At 37.6% G+C, this 18,295-nt stretch overlaps 1 protein-coding gene across 1 annotated transcript in view; it reads right to left on the bottom strand.

The window, feature by feature from the left end:
- LOC128642893 (cholesterol 7-desaturase nvd) overlaps positions 1 to 17,064 on the bottom strand; it is an 89,544-nt gene extending 72,480 nt beyond the window's left edge. The window contains exon 1 of the mRNA XM_053695766.1: positions 16,557 to 17,064. Within this exon, the coding sequence (XP_053551741.1) occupies positions 16,557 to 16,974 (418 nt within the window). The 5' untranslated portion in view covers positions 16,975 to 17,064. The remainder of the gene's footprint in view (positions 1 to 16,556) is intronic.
- Between the last annotated feature and the right edge of the window lie 1,231 nt (positions 17,065 to 18,295).

Below are 18,295 nucleotides of genomic sequence, written 5' to 3'. Positions count from 1 at the left end.
GTATTACAGCTCTTTCTATAAGAGTAGTGGCAAAATCGTGGGTTTTTAAAAATGATGCATCTTCTAGGCAGATTTGAAAAGCTGCAACATGGTCTTCTCTGCATACTCTTTCAAAATGTTATCGCTTTGCTGTTAATGTTATGGAAGACTGTGGACCACCATCATTTTATAAAAGAAAACAAAAATTATGCTTAACTGATTTATTTAATTCTCTTTCGGAATGAGGATGGTCCCCAGGCCCAGCCTGTTTCAATTTTGCAGTTCTAATGACACTTCTGAAGACCCTGCTTTGTCTTTCCTACTTATGTTTCCTATTCTCTACTTGGCTATACGTTTTATATTGAGAGAGATGGGAGGGAATTTAAGCTCAGATAAGATTTCTTGACCTCCTCTTAGTAGCAGGAAATACATGCAATGAAGTCCCAAATAGCCACCATTCAGTTCACTAAATTCAATAATCTCCCTTTAGGCTCAATTGGCCATGTACACAACATATCACATAGTCCCCAGTTTTAGCGTGCTGGAAAAACATAAAAATCACTAATTTACTGATCTTTTTCTCTTGTCTTTCAGGCTACATTTCAAAGAAGAAGAAAAAAAAAAAAAAAAAAAAAAATTATATATATATATATATATATATATATATATATATATATATATATATATATATATATATATATATATATATATATATATATATATTCCACGGTTTCATCCTTACTTGTGGGATATTATCCTTCCCAACAGGAAGTGGCAAAGAGCTCCCCCATTAACTCCACCCCCCAGTCATTCTCTTTGCCGGCTCTAAGCAGGAAGGGTAAAAGTGAAAGAGGTGATAAACTGTTAGTTTTTATTTTTCTTCAAGCAAGAGTTTGTTATTTTTAAATGGTACCGGTGTGTACTATTTACTCTCAGGCGGGAGAAAGATGAAGATTTCTGCCTGGAGGAGGATGATCTTAGCATTTGTAACTAAGGTCCACTGCTGTTCCCACAGAAGCTGAGGAGTACAGGAAAACTTAAGTGTGAGGAACTGTTTCTTGCTATACAGCAATGAGGTATGTTCAGTCATTTTTTCTGGAAAGACTGATAATTCAGAAAGGCTGACAGTATCCCCATCAGAGGAAGGGTAAGCAGTAATCCTAGTCTTATAAGGGGCATTACTAGCTTGCATAAAAGGGCTAAACTTATGGGACACTCAGTTTGAATGATATACAAGGCAAACATTTGTGTGTTCTGGGAGTACTGTTTATATTTCTTAAGGGACAACTGTATTGAGGGTACACTTGGCTTTTTTGGGGTTTTTATAACCCATATGGCTGAAAAAACGCTTGGTAGATTTTTCTGAAGGCCCTAGTAACATCGAGTGAGATGGGCGGGTCCTATTTTTGTGCCTCAGTTGCGCAGTTGTTTTCTATAGACAAGCAGCAAGCTACAACACCGGAGGGTCCTGGTGCACTTCTAAACCTAATTGAAGCTTTATCCCCACATTATCGATCCCTAAGGGCAGGTAGGCGCCACAGCAAAGCTGTGGCAAGGTGCTGACAGGGGTTTTACCGGTCTTTGACACTTTGTCAACGCAGTTTTCATATTTGGGGGTTAATTGTTTAAATACTTGTGGTGCAATCTTACTAAAGCTTAGTGAGTCTACTGCAAAAATTTCGGAAAATTTGAGGTAATTTTAAGCAGTTTGTGTATGCCTTTTTTTCTCTTAAAGGCACAGTACCGTTTTTGAAAATTGTTGTTTTTTCATTAAATAAAGTGTTTTCCAAGCTTGCTTGTCTCATTACTAGCCTGTTCAACATGTCTGACATTGAGGAACCTCATTGCTCAATTTGTTTAGAAGCCATTGTGGAACCCTCTCTTAGAATGTGTCCAACTTGTACTGATATGTCTATAAATTGCATACAGCATATTTTGACTTATAAGAATTTGGCACTGGATGATTCTCAGACAGAAGGAAATCAGGTTTTGCCATCTAGTTCTCCCCAAGTGTCACAACCAGTAACGCCCGCACAAGCGACGCCAAGTACCTCTAGTGCATCTAATTCTTTCACCTTGCAAGATATGGCCTCAGTTATGAATACTACCCTCACAGAGGTTTTATCTAAGCTGCCTGGGTTGCAAGGGAAGCGCAGTAGCTCTGGGTTAAGAACAAATGCTGAGCCTTCTGATGCTTTAGTAGCCGTATCCGATATTCCCTCACAATGTTCAGAGGTAGGGATGAGAGATTTGCTCTCTGAGGGAGAGATTTCTGATTCAGGAAAGATGTTACCTCAGACAGATTCAGATATGACGGCATTTAAATTTAAGCTAGAACACCTCCGCTTGTTGCTCAGGGAGGTTTAAGCGACTCTGGATGATTGTGACCCTATTGTAGTTCCAGAGAAATTGTGTAAGATGGACAAATATTTAGAGGTTCCTGTTTACACTGATGTTTTTCCGGTCCCTTAGAGGATTTTGGACATTGTTACTAAGGAGTGGGATAGACCAGGTATTCCGTTCGCTCCCCCTCCTGTTTTTAAGAAGAGGTTTCCCATATTTGACACCATGCGGGACTCATGGCAGACGGTCCCTAAGGTGGAGGGAGCTATTTCTACTCTGGCTAAGCGTACAACTATACCTATTGAGGACAGTTGTGCTTTCAAAGATCCTATGGATAAAAAAATTAGAGGGTCACCTAAAGAAAATATTTATTCATCAGGGTTTTCTTCTCCAGCCTATAGCGTGCATTGTTCCTGTAACCACTGCAGCTGCCTTTTGGTTTGAGGCTCTGGAAGAGGCTCTTCAGGTGGAGACCCCATTAGATGATATTCTGGATAGAATAAGGGCGCTTAAGATAGCTAATTCTTTCATTACTAGGTGCACAGGTTTATAAGAAAAATGTTCTTCAGCCCCGCATTTGATAAATGGAGCCCAATTTACCTGTCTGAGTTGTGAAAAAAATGTACATTCCAGCATGTTTTGCTCTTGAGAAGTGTCAGAGTCTTATTTCTGCTACTGCATGTGATTTTGAAGAATGGGCGCCCATATTTAACGATATTTTTCACACGTATTTGCAGCTAGGCTCGACTTTAGATCAGGCTGTACGTGTGCACTCCCTGCAAATCAGTTTAAAAACAAAGTCATAGACAGTTTCCAAGTAGAAAACTAGTCTAGTATGTAGATGTTGCACTACTTATTGGCTTGCCAGCATCAGGAATGCTTACAGCACCAAACCGTTACATAACACTGCCTGCTTGTTCAATTAAAGTGAAACAAAATAATAATAATAACCGATTTTCAACAACATAACTATTGTGTTGTTTTGGAAGGTAACAATTTCAAGCTTATGTGGTATTAGTGACGGAAGCATTTTAGGATTGTGCCCCTACATATGTCCTTTCTGGAGATGCCTCTGGACAAAATAGTATTTTAATTCACACTCTAAAATGTGCCTTTAAAAACTCAATAGCCTTTGTGAAAGGCAGAGGGTGAAATGTGCATAAGGTGTTTGTAGCCAACTTTGTTAAATTGACATTATGGTGATAGTAGGCTGATATTTATGTATTGAAATATTTATGAAGTGACACGTCCAGACCAACAAGTTTTATTAAAAGGGGCAGTCCACAAAAAAAAAAAAAATTGTTGTTATTGTTTAAAAAGATAGATAACTCCTTTACTAAGCATTTCCAAGCTTTGCAAAACCAACATTGTTAGATTAATATACTTTATAACATTTAAACCTCTAAATGTCTGCCTGTTTCAAAGGCTCTATTGACAGCCTCTTAATCACACGCTTTTGTATTTGCTTTTCACAACAGGAGACTGCTAGTTCATGTGGGCCATATAGATAACGTGTTCACGCCCGAGAAGTTAAAGATTTAGCAGAACACAGCTAAAATGCCAGTCAATAGATAATAGTCACAATCATGTGATCAGGGGGCTGTCAGAAGAGGCTTAGATACAAGGTAATCAGAGGTAAAAAGTATATTATAACAGTGTTGGTTGTGCAAAACTGGGGAATGGGGGGGGGGTTATCTTTTAAAAAAATAAAAATTCTATTGTAGACTGTCCCTTTGAAGGGACAGTACACCGTAAATTTGTTTTCCAATTAATGCATTTTCAACGGCTTGTTATCCCAGCTGCAGAGTATAAAATGTTTGAGAATTTGCATTTCCAGGTTTATTTATGTATATGAAGTAGCTGGTTTTGTGCTTTTAAACCACAGCCTATTACAATGGGTTGAGCTTCAAGCTAATATCAGAGCTCTTTATGTTATCACTTTTGTTCACACAGACTTGCTTCCTTATCTTATATCTGTTTGTAAAGCAAAATTAAATACTTAGAAAAGACAATGGATAAATTAACATTTTATTAATTAAACTATCCTGCAACCCACTGAGACTGTAATTTCTTCTGCTGGCTGTGTTTACATAGTCTGACAATAGAATATACTCCAGTATCAAAACTTTTAGTATAGGTTGTAATACCACAGGCTAAATCAGTTATTTCATGTGCTGAAATAGGGGTAAAGGAGCTACTTGTAAACAATTTAATATACTACAGCAGGTAAAATGGATCATTGGGAACAATTTAAAGGGGAGAAAAATTTTGGGTTAACTGTCCCTTTAATGACAGAATAGACTGCAGCTGCAATATATTAGCTGTCATTAGTGCTGGTGATAGTATAAGATAAGGATTTCTTGTTACTGAAGTCAGTGCAATGGAACAGCCAAGGCAATTTATTCAAATCACTGAACTCAGGCATAGAATAGAGATTGTTCTAAATGCTGTCATATTTTATTATATTTTTATTTATTAGAATAATTTATTGCAGAGCTACTTTGAAGATACGTTTGAGCTATTTATTGACCCACTAGTATGTGCTTATTTAAAATGAATATATGAAAAAATATGTATATATTTTTTATTTTTTTTTAAAAACAACTTGTAAAAGAAAACTGCATTCCACAGTCAAAGAGAACATCAAGAAATAAAAAACCTGTTTTACTAACTTGAGTAGGTCACAGATGAAAGTTTAAAAGAGGTTAGAAGAGTTTAAATTCGGTCATGTGTGGCTGTATCTCTGAACAAACTTTATATACACAAATGAGGCAATTGGTGCATATGTCCCCGTGAATGCACCATAGTAAGAGTCAAGCACACTCCTTGTGTATGTGCATTCATTGGAGTCTATGTATGCTTTGTTATCAGCTCTGGGCATTTTTAACCATTTCGAGTCAGGGCTAAAGTGCCTACATCGGAACCACTGTTCCGATGTAGACAAATTGAAACTACACAATCGCGTTATTTCAATTATTGGATCGCATCTGGGGGGCGTCCCTACAACCCTAGGAACGCCCCCAAGACCGTGATCAAGTCCTGACAGCACAGAAGGCTTCAGGACAGCCGTTAGCTATGACGTTCTATTCTGTCATAACGGCTTTAAAGCCCAGTCTAATTATGACTGAATAGAACGGCATAACGGCTTTAAAAAGGTTAATAACAGTCGACTACATACATACCCAAATCCTGAATTCCAAAATCCAAACTTTTAATTAAAATTATATGAAACTCAATTTTTTCTCTTTCATGATTCAGATAGAGCACGCAATTTTAAGCAACGTTCTAATTTACTTCTATTAAATCAATTTTTCTTCCTTCTCTTGGTATATCTATTTTAAAAGCAGGAACGTTACGTAAGCTTAGGACCTAGCCCATTTTTGGGTCAGCAGCTGGGTAGCGCTTACTGATTGGTGTTCACTGGAAAAACTAAAATCATGCGATCGATGTAAGCATGTGATTTTTGAGCAGGGAATCGGATCACAGGGGACTACCTACGATGATAGGAACACCTCCCAATCTGATGTTTGCATTTACTTAAAGCAGGAGGAAGCTACAGGGTGCCATATAATGTAGGACGTTCCATGCCGTCATAATGGTGTTAAAGCCCAGCACTGTTAGTATGGCATGGAACGTTCTAACAGGGTGAAGCAGTTAAAAGGGACAGTCTACACCAGAATATTTATCGTTTTAAAAGATAGATAATCCCTTTATTACCCATTCCCCAGTTTTGCATAACCAACAGTTATATTAATATACTTTTTACTAGGGTTGCACCGATAACAATTTTTTTTTAAGACCGAGTACAAGTACAGATACTTTTTAAAAAATACTCGCCGATACCAATTACCGATACTTTTTTAATGTCATGTGACAGTGTCCCAACCACAATACAGACTAATGATTTATGATGGCTTCTTTATAATTATGAAGAACTGTAACTCAAAAGATATTATTAAATAATAAAACAGTTTTATTTGCTTGTTGTCACAAAGTTGTAAAAACTCGAAAAAATTTCACAGAACACGTTTATAAATAAAAATATTACATTAAAACATATTCATAATAACAATAAATAACAAATGTAATATCACAACCAACCAAAAGTGCAATGCAGTAAAAAAATATACCAGTGCACTGTTTAAACATGGGGAACAACACTACGGGCTAGATTACATTTGACTGGTAAGCTTTACCAATGCTCATTGCATGTGCAACTCCATTAAAGTCTATTGAGTTGGAAATGTGAACAGAGCATTGGTAAAGCTTACATATCAAATGTAATCTAAATCTAGTCCTATTATTGCAAGATGTGTGTTCATAGGATTTAACTTAATTTTTTCTATGAACACTCTTCCTGCATTTATATAAGCTAAGGATGTTCCTCAGAGTACAATATGTTTTTAGCATAATTGTGCAAGAGAAGAACTAGCAGTATAACAGGCAATCTAGCAATTATAATATTTTTTGAAAAGTTAGTAGCAAGTTCTTTTTAAGGAACAGAAGCATCTCTGTATGTTTAGCTATACGTCTGTTTCTGCTATCAGTAATGTTGTTTAATACTAAGCTGAACAGTCTCACTTTCAGCACTACTGCATGGGGCAGAAAGATAATTTTGGACCATTTTAGCCAGAGCTGGAAATCTCAGTTTATTAACTACCCAGTACTTCAGGAGTTTGTCTGAACAAAGTACAGTGATCTCTCTCTTACAATAATACAATACAACAGCAATTTGTATTGGAAGAACAGAAGATAACCATTTTTAGTTGAGTCTCCACTACAGCTTAAAATGAAATGGGAACATGCAGTTTGAAAAATCTCCACAAGATAGCGTATGGGTAGGAAGTGCAGGTATCAGTTTAAGTATCTGTGTATTTGCATGAGTACAAATATTAATGCAAATACTTGGTATCGGCACCGATACTAGTATCGGTGCAACCCTACTTTTTACCTTTGAATACCTTGTATCTAAGCCTCTGCAGACAGCCCCCTTATTTCTGACTTGTATTTCAGCCAATCAGTGCTAGCTCCTAGGAACTCCACATGCATGAGCACAGTGTTACCTATATGAAACACATAAGATAAGAGGCGGCCTTCAAGGGCTTAGAAATTAGCATATGAACCTCATAGGTTTAGCTTTCAACTAAGAATACCAAGAGAACAAAGCAAAATAGGTGATAAAAGTACATTGGAAAATTGTTTAAATTGACATGCCCAATCTGAATCATGAAAGTTTGTTTAGGATTAGACTGTCCCTTTAATGAGGAATGGATAATCAACACACAGGGACTGCAGATCAATATGTTAGAAGCCATAAAAAGGCAGCAAGTAGATTTATGGCTATAATAGAACATATTTCCTGAAAACATCCAGTGCCACTGGGGAAGCTAAGGTTTCAGGGTACCCTCTCTATGCTGTTTTTAATAGCTTTCATGACTTAACAGTATTTTTATATTATTATTCTCCTTGGCTGCCACTAATACACAGAGCAGTACATTCAAGATAGGGGTTTGCATTCAGATGTGTTACTTAAAATCAATATTTTTACCTCTTTGCCAGTATGTTACTGGCTGCCAAAGGATAGACTTTTAGAGAAATCTCTCTCGCTCAAATGGGGTATTCAAAAAAACATCTCATAAAGGGATAGAAATGTTATGCAATGGGTACATTTAAAATAGAAGTAGTTTTGCAATTTTAAGCAACGTTCTAATTTACTCCTATTATCAAATGTTCATCATTATCTTGGTATATTTATTTGAAAAGCAAGAATGTAAATAAAAATAGCAAGAGAACGAAGAAAAAAAATTGATAATAGAAGTGAATTAGAGAGTTGCTTAAAATTGCACGCTCTGTCTGAATCATGAAAGAAAAAAAACCCCCACAAACAATTGGGTTCAGTGTCCCTTTAAACCCCTCCAAAAATTCACACACAGCATGGAATTTTAAACAGAGAATACCTAGGTAGTCTCAGGAACAGCCATGCATTACTGGGTGCTAGCTGATGATTGGTTCAGCTAGCTTCAAGCAGTGCCTTAAACAAGGGATACCAAGAGAACAAAGCACATTTGTTAATAGAAGTACATTGGGAAGTTGTGTAAAATTATATGATCTATCCAAATAATGAAATAACATTTTGGGGTTTAATATTCCTTTAATTTGAGTCATACAAGTCACTGCTGACTCTCTGGGGAGGTATAGTGTTTAAATACTGGTGCACAGGCCTTCAAAAAAGCATGCGTGTACGCCACTGAAAACCCAATAATACATTTTGACGCATCCCTTTAGGTGTTGCACCTAATAAAAGAATTCATAATTACACAGACAATGGCGTTACCCTCACTCATAACATGTATTATACATACAGCGGTGGAATAGATCAGTATAGGTTACTAATCCAAAACAATGTAAAAGATAAGAAAACAGACAAGGACGTATAGGTTTTTAAAGGGTCACTCAAGTCAAAATTAAACTTTCAGGATTCAGATAGAGCAGCAATATTTAATAACTTTCCAATTTACTTCCATTGACAAAATGTGCACAGTCTTTTTATATATGTATACATTGAATCACCAGTTCCTACTGAGCATGAATTCTTAGACTATACGTATATGCATTTGTGATTGGCTGATGGCTGTCACATGATACAGGGGGTGGAAATAGACATTACTTTCAAATTTGTCAGAAAAAACAATTAAATAAATCTACTACTCATTTTAAGTTCAGACTAAGTGCTATTGCATTGTCTTTTTATCATGCAAATCTACTGTATTTACTGGTCCTTTAATAATGGCTTGCCTTGCCCCCTCGCCTTCTGTTCAGGTAAACACAAACAGTGATTTACTTTCCTTGACTGCTCTATTCCAGACAACTATGGGACACTTACACAACCTATATAAAAGAGGGTTATTACTCCAACATGCAAGGTGGCTACCAGGAGACCCATGCATTCTCAGGCAAAGACATAAAAACTAGGCGTAATGATTAAAAGGTCCCTATTACTCAAAATAAAGATTTTTTAAACACCAAGCATATCAGCAACACATAAAACATGTATTGGTTACACATATTACCAGTCTCCTATTAGAATTAAAAGCGTAAATTAATTTTTACATGGTAGTCCCTTAAAGTAATGGTAAATCTGAGCGTTTAACAAACGCTCGGATTCACCATCACTAAAAATCAAGTGAAGGTTAAGTAATCATATGTAAAAAAAAGGTTGCTAAACTCACCCTTTCTGTGCTGTTGCACAGCCCTAAACTCAGCGGATCCGGCTGCCCAAGGCACATTGCTCTTCTACCAATGAGGTGCCCCTTTTGCCTCTAAACCAATAGCTGTGCGTGCATGCAGAACACGGTCAGTTGACATGCACAGCTATTGGTTCAGAGGTGCAGATGTCCCTTCTTTGGTAGAAGAGCGATGTGCTGTGGGTGGCCGGAGCCGCTGAGTTATAGCACTGTAAAACGGCACAGAAAGGGTTCGTTTAGGAACCTTTTTAAAAAATATGTGATCACTTAACCTCCAATTTATTTTTAGTGATGGTAAATCCTAGCGTTTGTTATACGCTTGGATTTACTATCACTTTAAAAAAGGGACTTAAGTCATTATAAATGGACATAGTACGTATCAGCAATTAATCAGAAGATCTGTATTTAAAAAACAAACGAAAAACACACAACCCACTAACCCCATTCCCAAAACAAACAAACATGCAGCTATCAGTTCACAAATAACAAGCTTTCTGTTCATTGTTAATCTACAATAGGTTGCAATACATTACTTCTCCAAGTTTGGCAGAAACATTTAAATGCAATGGAAATGATGGCCCCCTTAAGGCCCCACGTGGATCTACAAGCTGAACTGGTTTCTCCTCATTGTTCTAATGCAAACGACAGTATAACTGACAGTTATAAGAAAACTGATAGACAACAACAAAACTAAATTCATACAATAGTTAAAACATGCAAGTTTTAGAGGTTAATTACAAAACATTCAGACATTCTGCCTGAATAGGAATACAATCTTCACGTATTTCTGGTTTTCCCCCCCAGTCAAGTTTAATAAGTCTTGTGTCCCTTTAATGCCAAGCACCACCCCATCTAAATCTGGATTATAATGGGTTAAAATTGTGCAATTGTATGCTACTTAGAGGGTCAATCGACTCATTTAAAGAGAACCTATTATTTATCTAAGTCTCCCAAGTCCCAACATATTTACAGAGAATTCTCATAGTTATTATTCTACACCTGATTAGAATCTCTGTGCTGCAACCGCCCCTAAAAAACAAAAAAAAAAAAAAACCAGCACCCCACTTATTGTGTTGACTCTTTCCCGCGGGGACTTATTTGTCTACATCGGAACTGTAAACAACTAAGTAAAAATTTAAATCGTGAAATTCTCATTAAAATCTGCTTTGTTCTCAGGGGGGTATCTTTTTTTGAAATGTAAAACTATGTAGGCTGATAAGAGCTCAGGAGTGTGCACGCGTCTTTGATACTCTGTGGCAGAGTGTTTTGCAACAGTGTATAACAAAGCTACATATAATGTTGCAAAACACTGCTGCCATACACGTGCACACTCCTGAGCTCTTACCAGCCTACCTAGTTTTACTCTTCAATAAAAAAAAAAAAAACAAAGCAAATTTAATGACATTAGTATGCATGCATTTCAAAGAGGAAGTCAAAATTAAACTCATAATTCAGAGAATGTGTTGCCGTCATCTATTTTACTTGTTTTGAGTATATAAAACAGATTACAAATGGCACCTTTACCTTTATTTTGTCATTTGAAATAGGTTTTCCCCTCTTCTATCCCTCACCTATACTGACAAAAGTACTGGTTATAGAAAAGTTATAGAAAAGATACGTAAACAAGCTTTCAAAGAAATCACACTCCCAGTGGGGGCTTAGAGAAAAAGGTATTAACAAGTTCATTTATTTTTAATTGCTCTTTCAAAGTACTGACTTTTGTGCAAACAGGCTGAGATAAGATAAGGAGGCCAGTGGGCATAGAAAGAAAGATAACTGTATCTGCTCCCCATAAATCCTTTACCCACTGAAAGATTGCCGTTTTAACAAGCAACAGCTATATCATATAGATAACTAAACCTAAAGGAGCAAAAATGTTATACTCTGCAGCTGGTCTAAACAAGTCACTGGAAACTCATTCGATGGAAAACCAATTTTACATTACCAGGTTGCTTTAAGATACTATTCAATGTACGACTAAATTAAAATTACGTTGTTGGAAAGCATACCTAGGTATGCTCAGCAGTGCACTGCTGGGAGCTAGTTTGTGATTTGCGGCTACACACATGCCTCTTGTCATTGGCTGATCAGATGCGTGCAGCTAGTTCCCAGTGGGAGTATTGCTGCTCCAAATAAAATTATACAATACACAATAGCAAAAGTGCGATAAATATGTTCTGTATGCGCAGAAAAAACTAGGTATGCTCTGTGCACCATAAGAAAAACAGGGCTGGAATGTAAAATAAAAACAGTTCTGAAATGATACAAGGCACTGTCGGTTCTGAGCACACACCCTTTGTTTGATAATAAATACAAATAATGCTGGTGCATTCAACATCTGTACACATGATCAGAAAAAGCTCTCACTGAACCAGTCACAATTTACTAGAATCAGGTTTGCTAGCGCTAATGTACTGCATTAATGTCGCTGTTGTCCATTTCAAAAAATGGCTGGCACGTCCCTTTAATATGTAGGGAGGGAGATTGTAATAGGTCAAAAGAAGCACAGGACAGGGACATGGGAGGAATAATATCAGAAAGAAAAGTGAGTGCACTAAACAATGTGCACCAATAACTTAAAGGGACAGTCAACACTTACATTGTTATTGTTTAAAAAGATAGATAACGCCTTTACTATCTATTCCCCAGCTTTGCACAACCAACATTGTTATATTAATACACTTTATAACATTTAAACCTCTAAATTTCTGTCTGTTTCTAAGTCACTATAGGCAGCCTCTTAATCACACGCTTTTTTTTTTTATTTGCTTTTCACAACAGGAGACTGCTAGTTTGTGTGAGCCATATAGAGAATATTGTGCTCACGCCCGTGGCTTGTGGCAGACACTGCACTAATTGGCTAAAATGCAAGTCAATAGATAATAAATGAATAGTCATGTGATCAGGGGGCTGTCAGGAGAGGCTTAGATACCAGGTAATCACAGAGGTAAAAAGTGTATTAATATAAGTGTTGGTTATGCAAAACTGGGGAATGGGTAATAAAGGGATTATCTATCTTATAAAACAATAGAACTTTTGGTGTAGACCGTCCCTATAAGTAGCAAACCGTTTAGATCAGGGGTTTTTATAGTCTTGGGCAGTTGGCCTCCCCCTCCGACGCACTTCACAAAACAGTGCCCCCCCCCCCAGATGTTACTTTATTTATTCTCTTTAAAAGAAAATTGCAAGTTCCCAAAACAATGACATCTGATCCAAGCTTCACACACAGCTCTGTCACTCCCGTCTTAGATGCAAGTTACTGATCTAGAGAACAAATACAACGCAGTTTGATGTCTCTCTTCGACCTACATCCGGCTCTTTGCCTTATCCCCTCATGACAAGTGGCATTGTCAGCTCTTAAATCTGTTTTGCCAGATTGTTCCTGCACACGCACCTCCCCTTATATGCGCTAGCGCTCCCTTGGGGAGACCAAGCTAACACTTTGTTCTAGAGCACTGGTTTTCAAACCTGTCCTCAGATCTCCCTAACAGGCCACATTTTGAGGATAGCTGAACTGGAGCACAGGTGACATAATCAGCTGATTATTAAACCTGCTCTCACCCAAGGTAATCTTGAAAACCTGGCCTGTTGGAGAGGCCTGAGGACAGGTTTGAAAACCAGTGGGTTAGATCAGTGCTTCTCAAACACAGTCCTGAAATACCCCAAACAGGCCAGGTTTTCATTATAGCTGAACTAGAGCACAGGTGAGCTAATGAGCTAATCAGTATATGGCGTCCCGCAGCTTCCCCCTTTTGATAAAGGCAAGGATCGGCCTGGGGGAGTGCCTAGCTGCATATGCAGTCCCCCATGATCCAATCCCAGCCTCGAAATCACACAATTTCATTTATTTTTTACTAACAGTGTTTTCATTGGAACTTCACATTTATGTGAACACTATTGTAACGACACAAAAGGGTTAATCCATAACACAGCTGATCTAACAATTGCTCCGATACAACAAGAGGCATAAGCTTACACAAGTGGGATGCTTGTGCAATGTTAAATGCTAACAGCGTATGCTGTCTGCATTTAGCGATGTCAGGAACACATATAATAAATCTACCCTAAAGTGTCTAATGTGCTACCATTTTGTAATATTATATTGCATTAGTGCTTACCCAGAGCTGTGTGTTTAACCCCTGCAAAATGGTTTAAAACACAGGTTTTAAAAGGGACAAGTCAAAAATTACAAAAGAATGCAATTTCAAGCAACTTTCACATTGATTGTGTTCTAATTTACATCATTCTCTGGGTATATTTTGTTGAAAAGCATACGTAGGTAGGGTCAGGAGCTGTGGTTGCACTGCTGGGTGCTAGCTTTTAATTGGTAGCTGCACATACAGCTTAGTGTCATTGGCCCACCTGATATGTTCAGCCAACTCCTAGTACTGCATTGCTGCTCCTACAACAACTGTATTATTGTTATGTCCCTTTAAGAGTACTAGTAAGCTGAAAATGTAGGGGTGTCCAACCTTTTCTATCCCTGGGTTAATGATCATTAGATGTTAGCCATCATTGTGCTGCAACAACGAGCCGTACACATGTATATACATTGTATCCACACAATGTAGATCAAACAGTTACAGAGAAAAAGAATTGTGTGTAGACATTGTCTAAGAGCTTAGTCACATTCCTAAAGACAAAATATGAAACAATTGCAGATATGCAAAAGGATTAAAGGGACACTAAGGTCACAAATAAACCTTCATGATTCAGATTGACTGAAATTGAAAGTCTTAGAGCATGCAGATTTCTATTACCAATTGTACTTGTTCTCTTGGTATCCTTTGTTGAAGATTAAACATAGGTAGACTGAGCTCATAGGAGCTCAGGAGCCTTCACACGTCTATCATTCTTTGGCAGCAGTGTTTGCAAACGTGCAACATTAGTACAAATGTTGCTATAAACACTGCTACCATAGAGTTCTAAGTGCACATGCACTCATATGAGCACATCTAGGTTTGTTCTTCAACAAAATTATACCAAGAGGACAAGTAAATTTGATAATAGAAGTACATTAGACACTTTTTTATAAAACTACATGCTATTTTGATTTTACTGTCCCTATAAATCATGTGTAGAACAGGTATGGAAACTGCTTCACTAGTTATATGATAAAGTCTAACTGCCCTATAAATATTCTGATCTGGCAGCAGAAATAGTCCAAAGATCAGTGTCTGACAGACAGGAAACAGCAGCAGATGAACTGTCTGATGGTACTAGGCAACTTCCTAATACCTATGTTATGCATAAAGTAAACACATTTAGATTGATATATTTTAAACTAACTCATGTTGTTATTCATATTTGTATTATTCCTGAAAATGCATTCCCAGTGTATTGTATCCTTACTTAAAAGTAGGATTGCTTCTTATTAATCAGAGTATTAGTATCAAGAATATATATATATATATATATATATATATATATATATATATATATATATATATATATATATATATATATATATATATATATATATATATAGTTCCTAGTGCTATAAATTATTTTTTCTTATTCTGTACCATGTACATTTTGTGATTTAAAATGCACATATAGGGGTCTATTTATCAAACCTCTCGGCAGTTCGTATTTAACAAGCAGCGGTCATCAGACCGTTGCTTCCTTAACCTTTTGACACCTCTTTGGTGGCGAATTTCAATCTCCCTGGTCTCGCCCGACCGGGGAGATTGACAGCTCATGCCCACGCATGATTGGTTCTGCACAGGCAAGGGTCGGAATTGCATGCAAGTGCCAAATAACGCTCATGGGCAATGCTGAATTTCGGCAGTGGAATTAAGCCCGCCAGAGGCAAGCTGCGGCGGCCAGGGGCGCATGTGATTCCCTGTCTGCCATAGCTTCATAAATCGACCCCATAATAATTTTACAACAAATAATATATAACAAAGTTAATTTGGTGCAGTTTGCAGGGACTTAATAGTATATGCTGAGCTATATTTTATTTCACACAGTTACAGGTATTTCTTAAAAAGGGACATAAAACACAATTTTTTTTATTTTACCATTCAGAAAGATCATGCAACTTTACAATTTAATTCTGATATCTAGTTTGTTTCATTCTCTTGATATCCTTTGTTGAAAATGATATCTAAATAGGCTCAGGAGCTGCCAATTAGTGGCTGCACATAGATGCCTTATGTAATTGGCTCACTCATGTGCACAGCTTTTTATTCAACAAAGGATACCAAAAGAATGAAGCAAATTAGATAATAGAAGTAAATTGGAATGTTGTTTAAAATTGTATCATCTATCTGAATCATGAAACAAAAATATGTTGGGTTGCATGTCCTTTTAAAGAGATCACTTTTGGGTTATTATGTTCCCTAATTTTGGTACTTACATAAATAACTGCAGATAATTACAGGAATACATTTACAGTAATTATATGACAAAAATATATAATGTACTAGACCAAGACTAGCAGTTCACTAGTACAAATGTACAGCCCTGTATATACAATGATAGATAGAGAAGAAAAAAAAAAAAAAAAAGGAAAAAAAAAAGAGAGGAAACAAAAAAAAGAGAAAAAAAGAGAGAAAGAGAAAAAAAAAAAAAAAGAGAAAGAGTATATATATATATATATATATATATATATATATATATATATATATATATTATATATACACACACACATTTATTATACACACACATGGTGCATGCAGTGGGTAACTATATTTTACATAGGTAACTACCTGCACAGCCTCATTATAACGCACCATACCTTGCAGTAGAGTAATACAGGTGCCAGCTGTCACAAGGTATTGCATGTTCTTTTCTCTACCCAGACTAATAATGAGGGGGTAAATTGGATTTTTAGAAAATAAGAAAGGTAGGAATGGATCTGCCCCTTATTTAGCTGTTTGCACCATGTTGGTCACCCCTGCACTAAGGGTCGCTATATACTACTTGCCCTGCTGGTTACATCGGTTCTGCAGCCAGTAACAGGTTGTTAGACTATTGTCACCTTACCCAGGATAGTGCTGCTCTTGGTCTCCCCCGGCTGCAGCAGGTGCGAGTCCAGCACATGATACCACCCGTTGGGGTACACCGGGGGCAGATCTCCCTTCTTGCGCCTCCTGCGCACCTCGTTGGCCGCCTCTGCTCGCGTTCTGCCCTTTACAGGGATGTAGCCCACCTCATCAGGGGTCCGCAGCAGCTCCATGGGACGGCTCAGTAACCGCCACAGCCATAGCCCCAGCCCCGCGGCCACCAGGAGGATCACTATAGAGGGGAGTGCGGAGAGTCCTCGGGAAAACTGGGGGGCCCGGCCTGGGGGGTCAGGTAATAACTGGACACTGAGTAGGAAACTCCCGGCGCTGCCTAGTAGCACAGCCCCGCCAACACAGTACAGGGAAAGGGACAGCAAGGAACGAGGTAGCGACTCCATGGGGGCACTCAGACCCACTTGCAGGAGAGAGCAGAATACTAGTGAGAGGCACTGAGGAGTCAGGTGTGCAGGTACCGAGGCAACAGAGAACTCTCTGCCTGTCACTGTGCTGCCACGCCCACACTACAGGCACGTGACCGGCTCCTCACCTGTAGCCGCTCCGCTAGGCAGCTTTATCCCCCACTGGACTTGCCCCGCATCTCTCTACCCTCAGGCTGACGTTTACCGGACCTCCCAGTCTCTCTGGTAGTTATTGTTCCACCCACCTTAATTAACAAGACCTCCCCCACATACACTGCCTCTGTTTGTTTTACATAGGACCATGCCCTCCAGACCCCGTACCCCCTAACAATAATGCAATATATGTTGCTGTAGACACTTTTACAGACTCCCCTCTCTTTAGTTCTGACAGGAGCTGGCTCCTAGATTTGTTTCCACTCATTTTGTTTCATCACTGTGTGCAAACATTTTGTGCAATGCTTGGTTAAGTAAGCTGTAAAGGGACATGAATCCCAAAAATGATCTTTCATGATTCAAAGGACTTTCCAGTGCACTTTTATAATTTAATTTGCTTTATTATCTTAGTGTAATTTTTTTGAAGAAACAGCAAAACACATGGGTGAGCCTATAGCACGAGGCAACCACCAATTAGCAGTTCCTGATTCTACCTAGGTATGCTTTTCAACAAAGGTTACCAAGAAAACTGGACAATTTGGATAATAAAAGTAAATTGGAAAGTTGTTTAAAATTGCATGCAGATGATTTAGTGTGTTCTCTGTTTAATAATAAATATCTATAAGAAGCAGCAAACAAAACAGCAGGCACTTAGTTTCACTTATTTATAACATGCTTTATATTAGATTAGAAGGAGTGAGTGGATTGCGCTCACATAAATACAACAGAACATATGTAATGCATATACATAAACTAGTGTTTGTATGCTTTTATTATTATTGTTATCATTGTTCTTCATATCTTATTCAATAAAATAAAAAATGAGACCATGACAGAACTCATGTAAGTGTCAATATACTGTTTACAATAAGCCTTTACAGTCAGAGACTGTCACCTGTATTTACTAAGACTGACAAGAGACTCAGGATGTGAAGAACAATGCATTCTTTAAATATACTTCAAGTTCTTACATTAAAGGGGCATTAAACACTAAATAAATGTTAGATAGAATGACACAATCAAAGAAAAGTTTAGTCTGTGAATAACATGTAGATGTATTTGTTAAAGGGACACTCAATCAAAATTAAACTTTCATTATTCAGATAGAGCATGCCATTTTAAACAACTTTCCAATTTACACCCATTA

This window comes from Bombina bombina, chromosome 12, assembly GCF_027579735.1.
Source record: "Bombina bombina isolate aBomBom1 chromosome 12, aBomBom1.pri, whole genome shotgun sequence".
In the NCBI taxonomy this organism is placed as follows: Eukaryota; Metazoa; Chordata; class Amphibia; order Anura; family Bombinatoridae; genus Bombina; species Bombina bombina.
Note: the sequence above shows the minus strand (reverse complement) of the source record. Positions and strands in the feature narration are given on the sequence as shown.